General features: G+C 37.0%; 1 protein-coding gene across 2 annotated transcripts in view; it reads right to left on the bottom strand.

The window, feature by feature from the left end:
- Positions 1–12,423: 12,423 nt before the first annotated feature.
- Positions 12,424–18,438, bottom strand: part of SLC9B1 (solute carrier family 9 member B1) — a 69,786-nt gene continuing 63,771 nt past the window's right edge. For both annotated transcript variants that reach the window (XM_005890480.3, XM_070372078.1), the window contains exons 10-12: positions 14,673–14,781; positions 14,008–14,144; positions 12,424–12,761 (exon numbers count right to left, since the gene is read on the bottom strand). In XM_005890480.3, the coding sequence (XP_005890542.2) occupies positions 12,549–12,761; positions 14,008–14,144; positions 14,673–14,781 (459 nt within the window). In that variant the 3' untranslated portion in view covers positions 12,424–12,548. The remainder of the gene's footprint in view (positions 12,762–14,007; positions 14,145–14,672; positions 14,782–18,438) is intronic.

The raw sequence follows: 18,438 nt of genomic DNA, 5'->3' as shown, positions 1-18,438 counted from the left end.
TACCATCTATCATTTATCAGATTGGCAAAAATCTCAAAGTTTGAAAATAAATGCTCTTGGTATGACCCAGATATATTCTTGTGTGTCATATATATGACACAAAGATATATTCTTGTATTCATTTATTGTGAGATTATTTATAATAGCAAAAAACTGGAAAGAACTATCCTCAAGTAGAGAGGGCTCCTTAAACCAATTATGACAGAGTTACAACACAGTTCTATTTAGCGGTAAATAGAAATGAGAATAATTTCTATGTACTGATGTGGGACAGAAAAGTATGCTGCCATTTGTATAATTAGAGGGGGATATATTTCAAAGATAAATACATATTTGTTTATATTTGATAAAGGAAATACTGGAAGAAGAAACCAAAAACTAAATAAATGAAGTGTAGTGGAATTCTTAAGGACAGGAAAAGAAGCAAGAGTTCTCCCAAAAAGCCTCTTCATACAGTTTTGACTTTTTTAAACCATATATTCAAAAACTGTATTTAAATTTTATTTAAAAGGAAATCTTAGAACAGGAAGCAAATGGAAATAAATGAATCAAACTGTATATCAAAGTGTGTGTGTGTGTGTATATATATATATATATACACACATATACATGCATTTTCTTTAGGAATTACATCAAATGATTTTAAAATACAGTACTCTTACTGAATATCTTTGATGAGATATAGTCCAGAAAGGAACAAAATAAACTACAAAATATCTTAAACTTCATTCATGATTTTATTGTAAGTAATAATACTGGTATTGTAATTTTTAAAAATTTTAATAAGATGAAACTAATTAATATTATGTTATTTTTATTAAAAATCAAGATATTCAGTATAAGAGAAAAAAGATAAGTTAGGCAAAAGCCCTTATAAAGGTACATTTGAATTAGAAATATCAAACTGATCTTTTTTATAGCTTTGTTTTTTTTTAATGATTTGAAACTATGATGACAGGAAACATTAACATGTCTAGTTCTTATGGGACCTATGTCCTATGTATGCTAACCACATGTGCAGGCATGCTAAGTCACTTCAGTCCTGTCTGACTTTGCGACACTATGGACTGTAGCCCACCAGGCTCCTCTGTCCATGGGATTCTCCAGGCAAAAAAACTGGGTTGCCATGCCCTCCTCCAGGGAATCTTCTCGACCCAGCGATAGAAGCTGAGTCTCTTGCATTGAAGGCAGATTCTTTACCATCTGAGCCATGGCTGACTCAGGTCTATGTCCTAGAATTGTATTTTTTTATATAACATTCACTTGTTCTCATTAACCAGCATTGAAAGGATTTTGACGAAATATAACCAGTGCTATGAACTATATTCTAAAATCATCAATAATATTAAAAAAGCACTGCTTTTATTCTATAGTTCATATTAAAAGTATAATGATTTCTAAAACATATATTCCTTAGCAATGTTTACTGTGGAGGTCTAGATGCAATGATACTCTAGTAATAGTGAACATTTTTGGTCTCTAGACTTTGTTTTTCAACATACCCATCCTCATGGAAAGATACCAGTGTCTTTTGGAGAATAGTTGATTCCAGGTCTGGAATAGGGAAAATGCAATATAAATCTAGACATATTATTATGCCTGAAAGAAGAAAGCATTCAAACATTATGGTACCATGTCCTAAGAGTGCAGAAACAAGTGTGAAGGGACCCAAGGGCCATTATTTGGGACAATTTGAAAATAAAAAAATAATGATGGGGGTGAATGAAACACACTGCATATTTAAAAATTGTGAGTTGACATGAAAAGAATACAGGGGACTTCTGGCTCTAGTGATGATGATATAGCTGCTGCTGCTGCTGCTGCTAAGTCACTTCAGTCGTGTCCAACTCTGTGTGACCCCATAGACGGCAGCCCACCAGGCTCCCCTATCCCTGGGATTCTCCAGGCAAGAGTACTGGAGTGGGGTGCCATCGCCTTCTCTGGATGATGTAGCAGCAAGTGCCAAACAATCATCAGCCACAACCAGCATGGAAAGGAAATCCAGAAAAGAGGGGATATACACATACGTAAAGCTTAAGGTTCGTCTAGTCAAGGCTGTGGTTTTTCCAGTGGTCGTGTATGGATGTGAGAGTTGGACTGTGAAGAAAGCTGAGTGCCTAAGAATTGATGCTTTTGAACTGTGGTGTTGGAGAAGACTCCTGAGAGTCCCTTGGACTGCAAGGAGATCCAACCAGTCCTGGGTGTTCACTGGAAGGACTGATGCTGAAGCTGAAGCTCCAATATTTTGGCCACCTGATGTGAAGAACTGACTTATTAGAAGAGACCCTGATGCGGGGAATGATTGAAGGCAAGAAGAGAAGCGGACAACAGAGGACAAGATGGTTGGATGGCATCACCGACTCAATGGACATGAGTTTGAGGAAGCTCTGGGAATTGGTGATGGACAGGGAGGCCTGGTGTGCTGCGGTTCATGGGGTTGCAAAGAGTCAGACACGACTGAGTGACTGAACTGAACTGAACTGAACTGAAAGGGTCAGACACAACTGAGCGACTGAACTGAACTGGACAGCTGATTCACTTTGCTATACAGTACAAGCTAACACAACATTGTAAATGTTATCATTGGATATCCCAATAAAAATTAAAACAAGACCCCCCAAACACTCATCAGCCACAAACACACACAAAACTGGGAAAGAAATTAGCAAAATATAAACACAAGTGAATGTTCTATAAAACCCTGGGAGAAATAATTTTCAGCAAAACACAAAATTTTAAGCATTCTTCTAATTTTATAATTTTTTATTGTGAAATAGTTGGTTCTGGAGAAGGCAATGGCACCCCACTCCAGTACTGTTGCCTGGAAAATCCCATGGACGGAGGAGCCTGGTAGGCTGCAGTCCATGGGGTCACTAAGAGTCAGACACGACTGAGTGACTTCACTTTCACTTTCCACTTTCATGCATTGGAGAAGGAAATGGCAACCCACTCCAGTGTTCTTGCCTGGAGAATCCCATGGACGGAGAAGCCTGGTAGGCTGCAGTCCATGGGGTCGCACAGAGTCGGACACGACTGAAGCGACTTGGCAGCGGCAGGCAGTTGGTTCTGTTTTAAATAACAGAATTGATGATGAAGCAAGGAAATGTAATTTGGATGAAAAAATCTTTAAATTTAATAAAAATTCCTTAAACAGCAAAAAAAAAAATTAATAAATAAAAATACTCTGTAAATCTATAAGGAACAATATTCTTTTTTTTTTTTTAGGAACAATATTCTTATATTTATTTATATAAACACTTAATAATGTGTACATGGTTAACTGGCTGCGACTTTTAAATGACATTAATAAAGTCAGTTTTTATTTTTCTAAATAGAAAATTCTAAATTCAAATTATATATGAATATCTGCAAGATTGTCTTAAAAAGTAGAATGTTTTGGTCTAATGAACACATAAAACACATGATACACTAAATCTATAGAAAAACCTATAAATCACAAAATGACAGTTTTCCCCTTAATTAAAAACATGTCCTCATTCTGAAAATGGTTTATTATATCTTTATTTTTTTACTAAAGTCAACTTTCTATTTTAAAGTCTAATTTTCATATAAATATATTTTCTTACTAGTAAAAATGATATGCCCTCATGATTTAAACATTAATCAAAATACTGCTGCAGTTTACATTTTTAAAATGTTACTACTAGAATTACTTCCTTGGTGGCTCAGACGGTAAAGCGTCTGCCTACAATGCGGGAGACCTGGGTTCAATCCCTGGGTCAGGAAGATCTCCTGGAGAAGGAAATGGCAAACCACTCCAGTATTCTTGCCTGGAAAATTCCATGTATGGAGGAGCCTGGGAAGCTACAGTCCATGGGGTTACAAAGAGTTGGACACGACTGAGCAACTTCACTTCACTTCTTCACTACTAGAATTAAAATAGTTAAAAATGAGGCATGGAGTCATAAGTGTGCTAACATGCAAAAGTATAGAAGATGCTACTAGAACAGTAGCTATTCTCTTTTCCCAAAATTATCTGGGTGTGTTTCCACTTTTGGCAGCTTTAATGATATATTTTGTGAAAAGTCTCAGTAGGAACAGATACATAGTTTTGGTTGCCTTAAATTACAGTTGCTTCACTTTGTAAATTTATGGGTAAATTTCATATTCTGTGCTATTTTAATACCTTGCTTATATAGATGAGGGAGGAGGGAAACCAAAGTAATGTTTAGTCCCTATATTTGGCTTTTGCCAAGGAAATGTGAACAGTTTCTTAAAGGTTATTCATGAAGGCTGTTTGAGAAGATTTTACATGATCCTTTAAATTTTAAAATGGAGAAACTTGAAGATCAATTGAAACTGTATGTTGATTGTGATGGGTTCTCTATATAGCAGACTTCATTAGTTGCTACAGCTGAAAGATTATTCTGTATTACTGATAAAAAGAAAATCTCATGTGAAGAATGGTCCACTAATCTTTCATTTATGCAGGCTGACTTCATTTTCTACATTGTTTACACTAACTGAAAAATCAACAGTTTATTTCCATTAGGATTTAATTTTATATCTGTAAGTAAGTATTACACACAGTGTTTCACTTAAAAACTATTAAAACAGACTGTCATTTTATGGGTCAGTTCAGTTTAGTTAGGCTTCTGTGATAGCTCAGTTGGTAAAGAATCTGCCTGCAATGTGGGAGACCTGGGTTCGATCCCTGGGTTGGGAAGATCCCCTGGAGAAGGGAATGGCTACCCACTCCAGTATTCTGGCCTGGGGAATTCCATGGACTGTATAGTCCACGGGGTCGCAAAGGCTCAGACACAACTGAGCCACTTTCACTTTCAGTTTAGTCACTCAGTCGTGTCTGACTCTTTGCAACCCCATGAACCGCAGCACACCAGGCCTCCCTGTCCATCACCAATTCCCAGAGCTTCCTCAAACTCATGTCCATTGAGTCGGTGATGCCATCCAAACATCTTGTCCTCTGTCGTCCGCTTCTCTTCCTGCCTTCAATCATTCCCCGCATCAGGGTCTCTTCTAATAAGTCAGTTCTTCACATCAGGTGGCCAAAATATTGGAGCTTCAGCTTCAGCATCAGTCCTTCCAGTGAACACCCAGGACTGATCTCCTTTAGGACGGACTGGTTGGATCTCCTTGCAGTCCAAGGGACTCTCAGGAGTCTTCTCCAACACCACAGTTCAAAAGCATCAATTATTCAACACTCAGCTTTCATTATAGTCTGACTCTCACATCCACACATGACTACTGGAAAAACCATAGTTTTGACTAGACGGACCTTTGTTGGCAAAGTAATGTCTCTGCTTTTTAATATGCTGTCTGAGTGCCAAAGAATTGATGCTTTTGAACTGTGGTGTTGGAGAAGGCTCTTGAGAGTCCCTTAGACTGCAAGGAGATCCAACCAGTCCATTCTGAAGGAGATCAGCCCTGGGATTTCTTTGGAAGGAATGATGCGAAAGCTGAAACTCCAGTACTTTGGCCACCTCATGCGACGAGTTGACTCACTGGAAGAGACTCTGATGCTGGGAGGGATTGGGGGCAAGAGGAGAAGGGGACGACAGAGGATGAGATGGCTGGATGGCATCACTGACTCGATGGATGTGAGTCTGAGTGAACTCCGGGAGTTGGCGATGGACAGGGAGGCCTGGTGTGCTGCAATTGATGGGGTCACAAAGAGTCGGACATGACTGAGCGACTGAACTGAACTGAACTGATGTTGGTCATAGCTTTTCTTCCAAGGAGCAAGCGTCTTCTAATTTCATGGCTGGAGTCACTATCTGCAGTGATTTTGGAGCCCAAGAAAATAAAGTCTGTCACTGTTTGCATTGTTTCCCCATTTATCTGCCATGAAATGATGAGACAGGATGCCATAATCTTAGTTTTTGGAATGTTGAATTTTAAGTCAGCTTTTTCACTCTCCTCTTTTACCTTCATCACGATGTTCTTTAGTTCCTCTTCACTTTCTGCCTTAAGGGTGGTTCATCTGCATATCTGATGTTATTGAAATTTCTTGTTGCAATCTTAATTCCAGTTTGGGCTTCATTCAGCCTGGCATTTTGCATGATGTACTCTGCACAGACGTTAAATCAGCAGGGTGACAATATACAGCCTTGATGTACTCCTTTCCCAATTTGGAACCAGTCCATTGTTCCATGTCTTATTCTAACTGCTACTTCTTGACCTGCATACAGGTTTCTCAGGAGGCAGGTAAGGTAGTCTGGTATTCTCATCTCTTTAAGAATTTTCCGAGGGAGGAGCCAAGATGGCGGAGGAGTAGGAGGGGGAGAACACTTCATCCCCTACAAATTCATCAAAAGAGCATTTAAACGTCGAGTAAATTCCACAAAACAACTTCTGAATGCTGGCAGAGGACATCAGGCACCCAGAAAAGCAACCCAACTCTTCGAAAGGAGAGAGAAGAAATACAGCTCCACCCACCAGAACACCGACACAAGCTTCCCTAACCAGGAAACCTTGACAAGCCACCTGTACAAACTCACACACAGCAAGGAAAAGCCACAATAAAGAGAACTCCACAAACTGCCAGAATACAGAAAGGACACCCCAAACTCAGCAATTTAAACAAGATGAAGAGACAGAGGAATACCCAGCAGATAAAGGAACAGGATAAATGCCCACCAAACCAAACAAAAGAGGAAGAGATAGGGAATCTACCTGATAAAGAATTCCGAATAATGATAGTGAAATTGATCCAAAATCTTGAAATCAAAATGGAATCACAGATAAATAGCCTGGAGACAAGGACTGAGAAGATGCAAGAAAGGTTTAACAAGGACCTAGAAGAAATAAAAAGAGTCAATATATAATGAATAATGCAATAAATGAAATCAAAAAACACTCTGGAGGCAACAAATAGTAGAATAACAGAGGCAGAAGATAGGATTAGTGAATTAGAAGATAGAATGGTAGAAATAAATGAATCAGAGAGGATAAAAGAAAAACGAATTAAAAGAAATGAGGACAATCTCAGAGACCTCCAGGACAATATTAAATGCTACAACATTCAATCATAGGGTTCCAGAAGAAGAAGACAAAAAGAAAGACCATGAGAAAATACTTGAGGAGATGATAGTTGAAAACTTCCTAAAATGGGGAAGGAAATAATCACCCAAGTCCAAGAAACCCAGAGAGTCCCAAACAGGATAAACCCAAGGCGAAACACCCCAAGACACATATTAATCAAATTAACAAAGATCAAACACAAAGAACAAATATTAAAAGCAGCAAGGGAAAAACAACAAATAACACACAAGGAATTCCCATAAGGATAACAGCTGATCTTTCAATAGAAACTCTTCAAGCCAGGAGAGAATGGCAAGACATACTTAAAATGATGAAAGAAAATAACCTACAGCCCAGATTATTGTACCCAGCAAGGATTTCATTCAAGTATGAAGGAGAAATCAAAAGCTTTTCAGACAAGCAAAAGCTGAGAGAATTCTGCACCACCAAACCAGCTCTCCAACAAATACTAAAGGATATTCTCTAGACAGGAAACACAAAAACGGTGTATAAATTTGAACCCAAAACAATAAAGTAAATGGCAACGGGATCACACTTATCAGTAATTACCTTAAACGTAAATGGGTTGAATGCCCCAACCAAAAGACAAAGACTGGCTGAATGGATACAAAAACAAGACCCCTACATATGTTGTCTACAAGAGACCCACCGCAAAATAGGGGACACATACAGACTGAAAGTGAAGGGCTGGAAAAAGATTTTCCATGCAAATAGGGACCAAAAGAAAGCAGGAGTAGCAATACTCATATCAGATAAAATAGACTTGAAAACAAAGGCTGTGAAAAGAGACAAAGAAGGTCACTACTTAATGATCAAAGGATCAATCCAAGAAGAAGATATAACAATTATAAATATATATGCACCCAACACGGGAGCACCGCAGTATGTAAGACAAATGCTAACAAGTATGAAAGGAGAAATTAACAATAACACAATAATAGTGGGAGACTTTAATACCCCACTCACACCTATGGATAGATCAACTAAACAGAAAATTAACAAGGAAACACAAACTTTAAATGATACAATAGACCAGTTAGACCTAATTGATATCTATAGGACATTTCATCCCAAAACAATGAATTTCACCTTTTTCTCAAGCGCATGGAACCTTCTCCAGGATAGATCACATCCTGGGCCATAAAGCTAGCCTTGGTAAATTCAAAAAATAGAAATCATTCCAAGCATCTTTTCTGACCACAATGCAGTAAGATTAGATCTCAATTACAGGAGAAAAACTATTAAAAATTCCAACATATGGAGGCTGAACAACACTCTGCTGAATAACCAACAAATCCCAGAAGAAATCAAAAAGAAATAAAAATTTGCATAGAAACGAATGAAAATGAAAACACAACAACCCAAAACCTGTGGGACACGGTAAAAGCAGTCCTAAGGGGAAAGTTCATAGCAATACAGGCACACCTCAAGAAACAAGAAAAAAGTCAAATAAATAACCTAACTCTACACCTAAAGCAACTAGAAAAGGAAGAAATGAAGAACCCCAGGGTTAGTAGAAGGAAAGAAATCTTAAAAATTAGAGCAGAAATAAATGCAAAAGAAACAAAAGAGACCATAGCAAAAATCAACAAAACCAAAAGCTGGTTCTTTGAAAGGATAAATAAAATTGACAAACCATTAGCCAGACTCATCAAGAAACAAAGGGAGAAAAGTCAAATCAATAAAATTAGAAATGAAAATGGAGAGATCACAACAGACAACATAGAAATACAAAGGATCATAAGAGACTACTATCAACAATTATATGCCAATAAAATGGACAATGTGGAAGAAATGGACAAATTCTTAGAAAAGTACAACTTTCCAAAACTCGACCAGGAAGAAATAGAAAATCTTAACAGACCCATCACAAGCATGGAAATTGAAACTGTAATCAAAAATCTTCCAGCAAACAAAAGCCCAGGTCCAGACTGCTTCACAGCTGAATTCTACCAAAAATTTAGAGAAGAGCTAACACCTATCCTGCTCAAACTCTTCCAGAAAATTGCAGAGGAAGGTAAACTTCCAAACTCATTCTATGAGGCCACCATCACCCTAATACCAAAACCTGACAAAGATCCCACAAAAAAGAAAACTACAGGCCAATATCACTGATGAACATAGATGCAAAAATCCTTAACAAAATTCTAGCAAATCAGAATCAACAACACATTAAAAGATCATACACCATGACCAAGTGGGCTTTATCCCAGGGATGCAAGGATTCTTCAATATCCGCAAATCAATCAATGTAATACACCACATTAACAAATTGAAAAATAAAAACCATATGATTATCTCAATAGATGCAGAGAAAGCCGTTGACAAAGTTCAACACCCATTTATGATCAAAACTCTCCAGAAAGCAGGAATAGAAGGAACATACCTCAACATAATAAAAGCTATATATGACAAACCCACAGCAAACATTATCCTCAAAGGTGAAAAATTGAAAGCATTTCCTCTAAAGTCAGGAACAAGACAAGGGTGCCCACTTTCACCATTACTATTCAACGTAGTTTTGGAAGTTTTGGCCACAGCAATCAGAGCAGAAAAAGAAATAAAAGGAATCCAAATTGGAAAAGAAGAAGTAAAACTCTCACTATTTGCAGATGACATGATACTCTACATAGAAAACCCTAAAGACTCCACCAGAAAATTACTAGAACTAATCAATGACTATAGTAAAGTTGCAGGATATAAAATCAACACACAGAAATCCCTTGCATTCCTATACACTAATAATGAGAAAACAGAAAGAGAAATTAAGGAAACAATTCCATCCACCATTGCAACGGAAAGAATAAAATACTTAGGAATATATCTACCTAAAGAAACTAAAGACCTATATGTAGAAAACTATAAAACACTGGTGAAAGAAATCAAAGAGGACACTAATAGATGGAGAAATATACCATGTTCATGGATTGGAAGAATCAATATAGTGAAAATGAGTATACTACCCAAAGCAATTTATAGATTCAATGCAATCCCTATCAAGCTACCAACAGTATTCTTCACAGAGCTAGAACAAATAATTTCACAATTTGTATGGAAATACAAAAAAACCTCGAATAGCCAAAGCTATCCTGAGAAAGAAGAATGGAACTGGAGGAATCAACCTACCTGACTTCAGGCTCTACTACAAAGCCACAGTTATCAAGACAGTATGGTACTGGCACAAAGACAGAAATATAGATCAATGGAACAAAATAGAAAGCCCAGAGATAAATCCACGCACATATAGACACCTTATCTTTGACAAAGGAGGCAAGAATATACAATGGAGAAAAGACAATCTCTTTAACAAGTGGTGCTGGGAAAACTGGTCAACCACTTGTAAAAGAATGAAACTAGAACACTTTCTAACACCATACCCAAAAATAAACTCAAAATGGATTAAAGATCTCAACATAAGACCAGAAACTATAAAACTCCTAGAGGAGAACATAGGCAAAACACTCTCCGATATACTCTTCCCAGAATATTGGAAATAAAAGCAAAAATAAACAAATGGGACCTAATTAAAATTAAAAGCTTCTGCACATCAAAGGAAACTATTAGCAAGGTGAAAAGACAGGCTTCAGAATGGGAGAAAATAATAGCAAATGAAGCAACTGACAAACAACTAATCTCAAAAATATACAAGCAACTCCTACAGCTCAACTCCAGAAAAATAAATGACCCAATCAAAAAATGGGCCAAAGAACTAAATAGACATTTCTCCAAAGAAGACATACAGATGGCTAACAAACACATGAAAAGACGCTCAACATCACTCATTATCAGAGAAATGCATATCAAAACCACTATGAGGTACCATTTCACACCAGTCAGAATGGCTGCGATCCAAAAGTCTACAAATAATAAATGCTGGAGAGGGTGTGGAGAAAAGGGAACCCTCTTACACTGTTGGTGGGAATGCAAACTAGTACAGCCACTATGGAGAACAGTGTGGAGATTCCTTAAAAAACTGGAAATAGAACTGCCTTATGATCCAGCAATCCCACTGCTGGGCATACACACTGAGGAAACCAGAAGGGAAAGAGACACGTGTACCCCAATGTTCATCGCAGCACTGTTTATAATAGCCAGGACATGGAAGCAACCTAGATGTCCATCAGCAGATGAATGGATAAGAAAGCTGTGGTACATATACACAATGGAGTATTACTCAGCCATTAAAAAGAATACATTTGAATCAGTCCTAATGAGGTGGATGAAACTGGAGCCTATTATACAGAGTGAAGTAAGCCAGAAGGAAAAACACCAATACAGTATACTAATGCATATATATGGAATTTAGAAAGACGGTAACAATAACCCTGTGTACGAGACAGCAAAAGAGACACTGATGTATAGAACAGTCTTATGGACTCTGTGGGAGAGGGAGAGGGTGGGAAGATTTGGGAGAATGGCATTGAAACATGTAAAATATCATGTATGAAACTAGATGCCAGTCCAGGTTCGATGCACGATACTGAATGCTTGGGGCTAGTGCACTGGGACGACCCAGAGGGATGGTATGGGGAGGGAGGAGGGTTCAGGACGGGGAACACATGTATACCTGTGGTGGATTCATTTTGATATTTGGCAAAACTAATACAATTATGTAAAGTTTAAAAATAAAATAAAATTTAAAAAAAAAAAAAAAAAAAAAAAAGAATTTTCCACAATTTGTTGTGATCCACACAGTCAAAGGCTTTGGTGTAGTCAATGAAAAAGAAGTAGATGTTTTTCTGAAATTCTCTTGCTTTTTAGATGATTCAACAGATGTTGGCAATTTGATCTCTGGTTCTTCTGCCTTTTCTAAACCCAGCTTGAACATCTGGAAGTTCTCAGTTCATGTACTGTTGAAGCCTAGCTTGGAGAATTTTGAGCATTACTTTGCTAGTGTGTGAGATGAGTGCAACTGTCCATTTGTTTGAACTTTCTTTGGCTTTGCCTTTCTTTGGGACTGGCATGAAAACTGACCTTTTCCCGGGTCATTTTAAGGGTACTGCAGAAGAAATGTAAGTCTAACTTTGGTTCTTTTATTAATTCAATCAGTCACTAAAGCTAGAATTTAAAATTCACTTAGTTCACCCACTTAAAGGTGCTTTGTCTTGTCAATTCTTTTTCCTTTTTCTGGTAATCTTTTCTAACTGAATTACTAACCTGATGAAGATTCTCCTATTTAGAGATTTATACTATCTTATTTTTCTTACATTAGGTTCATTTAATTTTTGATTGTTTTTAGTGTGTATTATGACAGTAAATCCAACTTGACAGATTTCTTTAACTTTCCTAGGGTATTTATGCTTTGACTTTGTTCTTGAAATACATCAATACTAAGAGGGTATTCTATTTTATATTATCTTTATTAAATTAACTTTGGGATAAAAAATCATAGGAATCCTCTGTAGTCAAATCATATATTTATTAAAACTTTGCTTCTATGTTCATTCTTCACATATGTGTACCTTTTTTCTCTTATGTAAGAGAATTCATTAAGAGAAGCAGGCAAGTGATGGCAAATCAACTTTTTAATGAAGTTCTAATCCTGATAACTCCATTTTCACTTTGCTTTTATCATAGCGAGTGAGTACTTTAGGTCCCAGAATGCCAATAATTAGAGCTCCATTTGGAGCTGTGATCAAGATGGCTAAAAAGGCTACTGTCATCACATCCTCCGAATATGATTCCAAATGGGGTGCACTCATTCTTGCTTTTTCTAGAGCCAGAGGACCTAATACAGCCTATATTTAGAGGAGAAAAAGATGAGGCATAAAGAAAAATGCTAAATGGAGTTAACATATAGTAAAATTAAAGAACTCTGTTAAAACAAATAACACCTAGTATTAGACTACTAGTAAAGAGACAAGTGTTAAGGAATTTTGGTAAATGACTCATCAATTCTATGTTCTTAGCAAATATATCTGGAAAGAGAGTAAAGTAGTGACAGACGGCTGATTTTGTGTTCTTGTCATCTCAGCTTTCCCGTTTAAGTAGCTTTTTTGAATGCTCACAATACTTTTGGAAACTTAGGAGTTCAGATGAACCAGAATTTTGCATATTTGTCTTTACCATGAACCACTAGGTTCCTGGCTACAACAAGACAATACAAAATGCTAAGGTTTCTTATGGTTCGTTAGGATTTTGTTGTCCATCTTCTCCTTGTTCTTCCTACTGGGAGCAGTGTGATATAGTAAAACTGACAAGAGTTTTGGAATTTATAACTTGCCTAAAGTTATAGGCAAGTAACTTGTTATTCAAAACAGGCAGCCTTATCCCAAGGACCTGCTTTGCTTATCATGACATAGATTTTTGTTGCATGGAAACTCACAAGCTTCTGTTTTGGAGTAACAGTAGAGAAAAGAATTTCAGGAAATCAGAGAGCATAACTACAAAGTTTCCTTTTTCTCTTTCTCTCTTTCACTCATTCATTCAGCATTAATTTTTGTAGGCATACAGAGCTTATTTACTGTATACCTATTGCATGCTAAGTGTTAAGTATTAGGGAAAAATAACAACAAAAACAAACAAACAGACACTTCTTATCCTTCCTATATATTCTAGTTGAGAGATTCAGTCATAAATCAGTCATGCAAATTAAATATATAATTAAAAATAATACATATGCATTTATGTATGGTAGAGACAGTGGCAGGGGTAGGAAAGATATATTTTAAAAAGAATCAATGTGTCTCTACTCTAAAATCCTAACACTTAACTCTACAATATTCAGCAAAATATAAAATTCCAGTTTTCAGAAGTACTCTTATTTTAAGTTTTGGGAAAACAGAAAAATGTTTTCATAAGTTTAGCAAGTATTTGTCATTAAAAGCACAGTGTTTTAAAGATTATGTTACTTTTAATGAGAAGTTATGATCAATCAAGCGTTTAAAAAGACTAACAGCCCACATTTTGTGACTAGTTTTATTTTTTCATTTAGAATTTTAAAAATCAACATTAAATAATTAGAATGTCTTAATATAGTCTTACCTGGACTGTAGCTTTTGGCATCCATGATAAAGCAATAAATATTTTCTCCTTAAAATTAAAACCAGCACAAGACATCAACACAAATGTAAAAGAAATTCTAATCAATAATGCCAAACTCATGGTACCAACAGAAAGGCCTGCAACAGAAAAAGACGAACAGTATTTGGGAAGAAGTGGTTCTTTACGCCTAGAAATGTAATTTGCAGAAGTGTTGAAAACATTTTAGGGCTACTATCTGTCTATATCTGTATTAAGTAAAAATAATAATCATAAAAATAAAAATACGATTGAGGCTTCTTTGTCAAGTACAAGAGATAATCTGATGATGGAGGTATGATGAAAAGTAAGATAAATTACATTTATTTAATTCTGAGCTAACAGGCTTTGAACTTTTACTATAAACGAAAGTATTTAGAAGGTGCTGCTGGTATCTAATATTTCCCTTCAGAAAAAAATTCTATTTCCTCAGATCACTCAGGGAAGATATTCAGGATTGTCTTTGGTTACAAAGACTATACAGGGTAAAGGAAGAACAAATGCATATTACAACATGAGCTTCTGAAGGTCCTTGTAGCATTCAAAGACATATTGTAAGTAAAAATAAAAATTACTCCGTTTTCTTAAATATTTTTAAATCTTACATTTTTGTGCCTCTACATTCTTACCAATAGCATTTGATTTAAGAGATAAAACAGATACTTCTGCTCCAACCAAACCAAAAAGAAGAGGTTGGAAAATATCCCATGCAGTTCCAATGATTTTTTGGACTCTAACCTGTAGAAAAGAGTAATACATTTTCAGTTATTGTGACGAATAAAAGTATTTGCATTTCAGACACGTAATGGTTCTCAACATTTAATAAACTTAAGATATTTTATTTGTAGAATAAACTTTAAAACAATAAAAATTAAATGAGTAGGTTAACTCTTATACAAACAGAATTTGATTAAAAGAAATTTACAACACAATAAAAATATTAGTTGGTAATTTTGTCATGGAACAAAAAAGATATTATTTGGCAATTTTATCCTTGGAGTTCCATACATGTTCTGATGGTGCAGTAAGAGTTCTACCTTTTGTTTGTGAGGCAACTGAGCAGGGATAGAACTACACCATGCCTGATGAGAACATATTCAAGCTCATTCAAATATTTTAGTTCTCAAAAGTGAGTTGGGGAAGAGCTCCACTCAGTTATCCTGGGACCAAATCCCATGAAAATGAATCCTGATATGTCCTAAACTACTAGGAAAAAAATTCTGGTAATCTGTTAGGCCTGCTTCCAAACGACTCATATTAAAAACATGAACAAAACCAAAATAGGTAATACATTCTCATTTGGTTGCCTCCTGACTTCCCTTTCTGGGAATGAATCCCTCCCAGTGCTGCTTCCACAATTACATGGTTACAGGAAACGCTCCCACTGACATAAAAGTACTCTGGCTCTTTTCCAGGAAGTTGGATGAACAGATTTTAGTCTCAGTCTGTGTTTATTTTATTTTATTTAACAGGAGGAGATTCATAAAACATTCATATCCTTTGAGGCAAAAATTATTTTCATAACTACTCCCCTTATGACTAGGTTTTCTGGTTACTGCTTATAAAAGTAAATTTGAAAAATGAAATAACAAAGGAAAACCAGTATTCTGTCTTCTTAACAGCACATTATCCTATTTGTTACTTATTTAATCTTTAAAATCTATTTAATCTTTACTCTTTGATTTTCTTTATCATGTAAAGAGATCAAGTAGTTTTCATTTTATTTGTAATTTATTATTAGTCATTTAATTTCCTTTATAATTATGACTTTATCAGAATACTAAACAAATTGGGAACTTCTTAAGCTTATTCTAAAATTTATCTAAGAAAGAATATGGACAGGAACAGTTAAGAAATACTTTAAAAACAGGTACAATGAGAGGGAATCTTCTATACTAGATTCTGAGACATAAAACCACAATGATTTAGAGTGCTACTGGCATAGGAATAGGTGTTTAAAGAGACTTCAGAAGCAAATATATATATATATATCGATGAATTATTGGATTAATCAATAAATAATTTGACAAAATTGACTATGAATTCACATGCATATATATATTATATGCATATATGTATGTCTAAGAATATATATATTAAGAAGAGATGGCAAGAATACACAGAAGAACTGTACAAAAAAGATCTTCACAACCAAGATAATCACGATGGTGTGATCACTGACCTAGAGCCAGACATCCTGGAATGTGAAGTCAAGTGGGCCTTAGAAAGCATCACTACGAATAAAGCTAGTGGAGGTGATAGAATTCCAGTTGAGCTCTTCCAAATCCTGAAAGATGATGCTGTGAAAGTGCTGCACTCAATATGCCAGCAAATCTGGAAAACTCAGCAGTGGCCACAGGACTGGAAAAGGTCAGTTTTCATTCCAATCCCAAAGAAAGGCAATGCCAAAGAATGCTCAAATTACTGCACAACTGCACTCATTTCACACGCTAGTAAAGTAATGCTCAAAATTCGCCAAGCACGCTTCAGCAATATGTGAACCGTGAACTTCCTGATCAAGCTGGTTTTAGAAAAGGCAGAGGAACCAGAGATCAAATTGCCAACATCAGCTGGATCATCAAAAAAGCAAGAGAGTTCCAGAAAAAGATCTACTTCTGCTTTATTGACTATGCCAAACCCTTTGACTGTGTGGACCACAATAAACTGTGGAATATTCTTCAAGAGATGGGAATACCAGACCACCTGATCTGCCTCTTGAGAAATCTGTATGCAGGTCAGGAAGCAACAGTTAGAACTGGACATGGAACAACAGACTGGTTCCAAATCAGGAAAGGAGTACATCAAGGCTGTATATTGTCATCCTGTTTATTTAACTTATATGCAGAGTACATCATGACAAGCCCTGGGCTGGAAGAAACACAAGCTGGAATCAAGATTGCCGGAAGAAACATCAATAACCTCAGATATGCAGATGACACCACCCTTATGGCAGAAAGTGAAGAGGAACTCAAAAGCCTTTTGAGGAAAGTGAAAGTGGAGAGTAAAAAAGTTGGCTTAAAGCTCAACATTCAGAAAACGAAGATCATGGCATCCGGTCCCATCACTTCATGGGAAATAGATGGGGAAACAGTGGAAACAGTGTCAGACTTTATTTTTCTGGGCTCCAAAATCACTGCAGATGGTGACTGCAGCCATGAAATTAAAAGACGCTTACTCCTTGGAAGGAAAGTTATGACCAACCTAGATAGCATATTCAAAAGCAGAGACATTACTTTGCCAACAAAGGTTCATCTAGTCAAGGCTATGGTTTTTCCTTTGGTCATGTATGGCTGTGAGAGTTGGACTGTGAAGAAAGCTGAGTGCCGAAGAATTGATGCTTTTGAACTGTGGTGTTGGAGAAGACTCTTGAGAGTCCCTTGGACTGCAAGGAGATCCAACCAGTCCATTCTGAAGGAGATCAGCCCTGGGATTTCTTTGGAAGGAATGATGCTAAAGCTGAAACTCCAGTACTTTGGCCACCTCATGCGAAGAGTTGACTCATTGGAAAAGACTCTGATGCTGGGAGGGATTGGGGGCAGGAGGAGAAGGGGACAAGAGATGGCTGGATGGCATCGCTGACTCCATGGACGTGAGTCTCAGTGAACTCCGGGAGTTGGTGATGGACAGGGAGGCCTGGCGTGCTACGATTCATGGGGTCGCAAAGAGTCGGACACGACTGAGCGACTGATCTGATCTGATCTGATCTGATGAATATATACATATGTAAACAGATGCATGTACATCCTTACCTCACAATATTCATGAAAATAAAATCCAGATGAAGTAGAGAACTAAATGCAAAGCAAAACTACCAAAGTGTTCAGTCAGTTCAGTTCAGTCGCTCAGTCGTGTCCGACTCTTTGCGACCCCGTGAACTGCAGCACGCCAGGCCTCCCTGTCCATCACCAACTCCCAGAGTTCACTCAAACTCATGTCCATTGAGTCGGTGATGCCATTCAGCCATCTCATCCTCTGTTGTCCTTTTCACCTCCTGCCCCCATTCCCTCCCAGCATCAGGGTCTTTTCCAGTGAGTCAACTCTTCACATGAGGTGGCCAAAGTATTGGAGTTTCAGCTTTAGCATCAGTCCTTCCAATGAACACACAGGACTGATCTCCTTCAGGATGGACTGGCTGGATCTCCTTGCAGTCCAGGGGACTCTCAAGAGTCTTCTCCAACACCACAGTTCAAAAGCATCAATTCTTCGGCACTCAGCTTTCTTCACAGTCCAACTCTCACAGCCATACATGACCAAAGGAAAAACCATAGCCTTGACTAGATGAACCTTTGTTGGCAAAGTAATGTCTCTGCTTTTGAATATGCTATCTAGGTTGGTCATAACTTTCCTTCCAAGGAGTAAGCGTCTTTTAATTTCATGGCTGCAATCACCATCTGC

The sequence above is a fragment of the Bos mutus genome, chromosome 6 (assembly GCF_027580195.1).
Source record: "Bos mutus isolate GX-2022 chromosome 6, NWIPB_WYAK_1.1, whole genome shotgun sequence".
Lineage (NCBI taxonomy): Eukaryota > Metazoa > Chordata > Mammalia > Artiodactyla > Bovidae > Bos > Bos mutus.
Note: the sequence above shows the minus strand (reverse complement) of the source record. Positions and strands in the feature narration are given on the sequence as shown.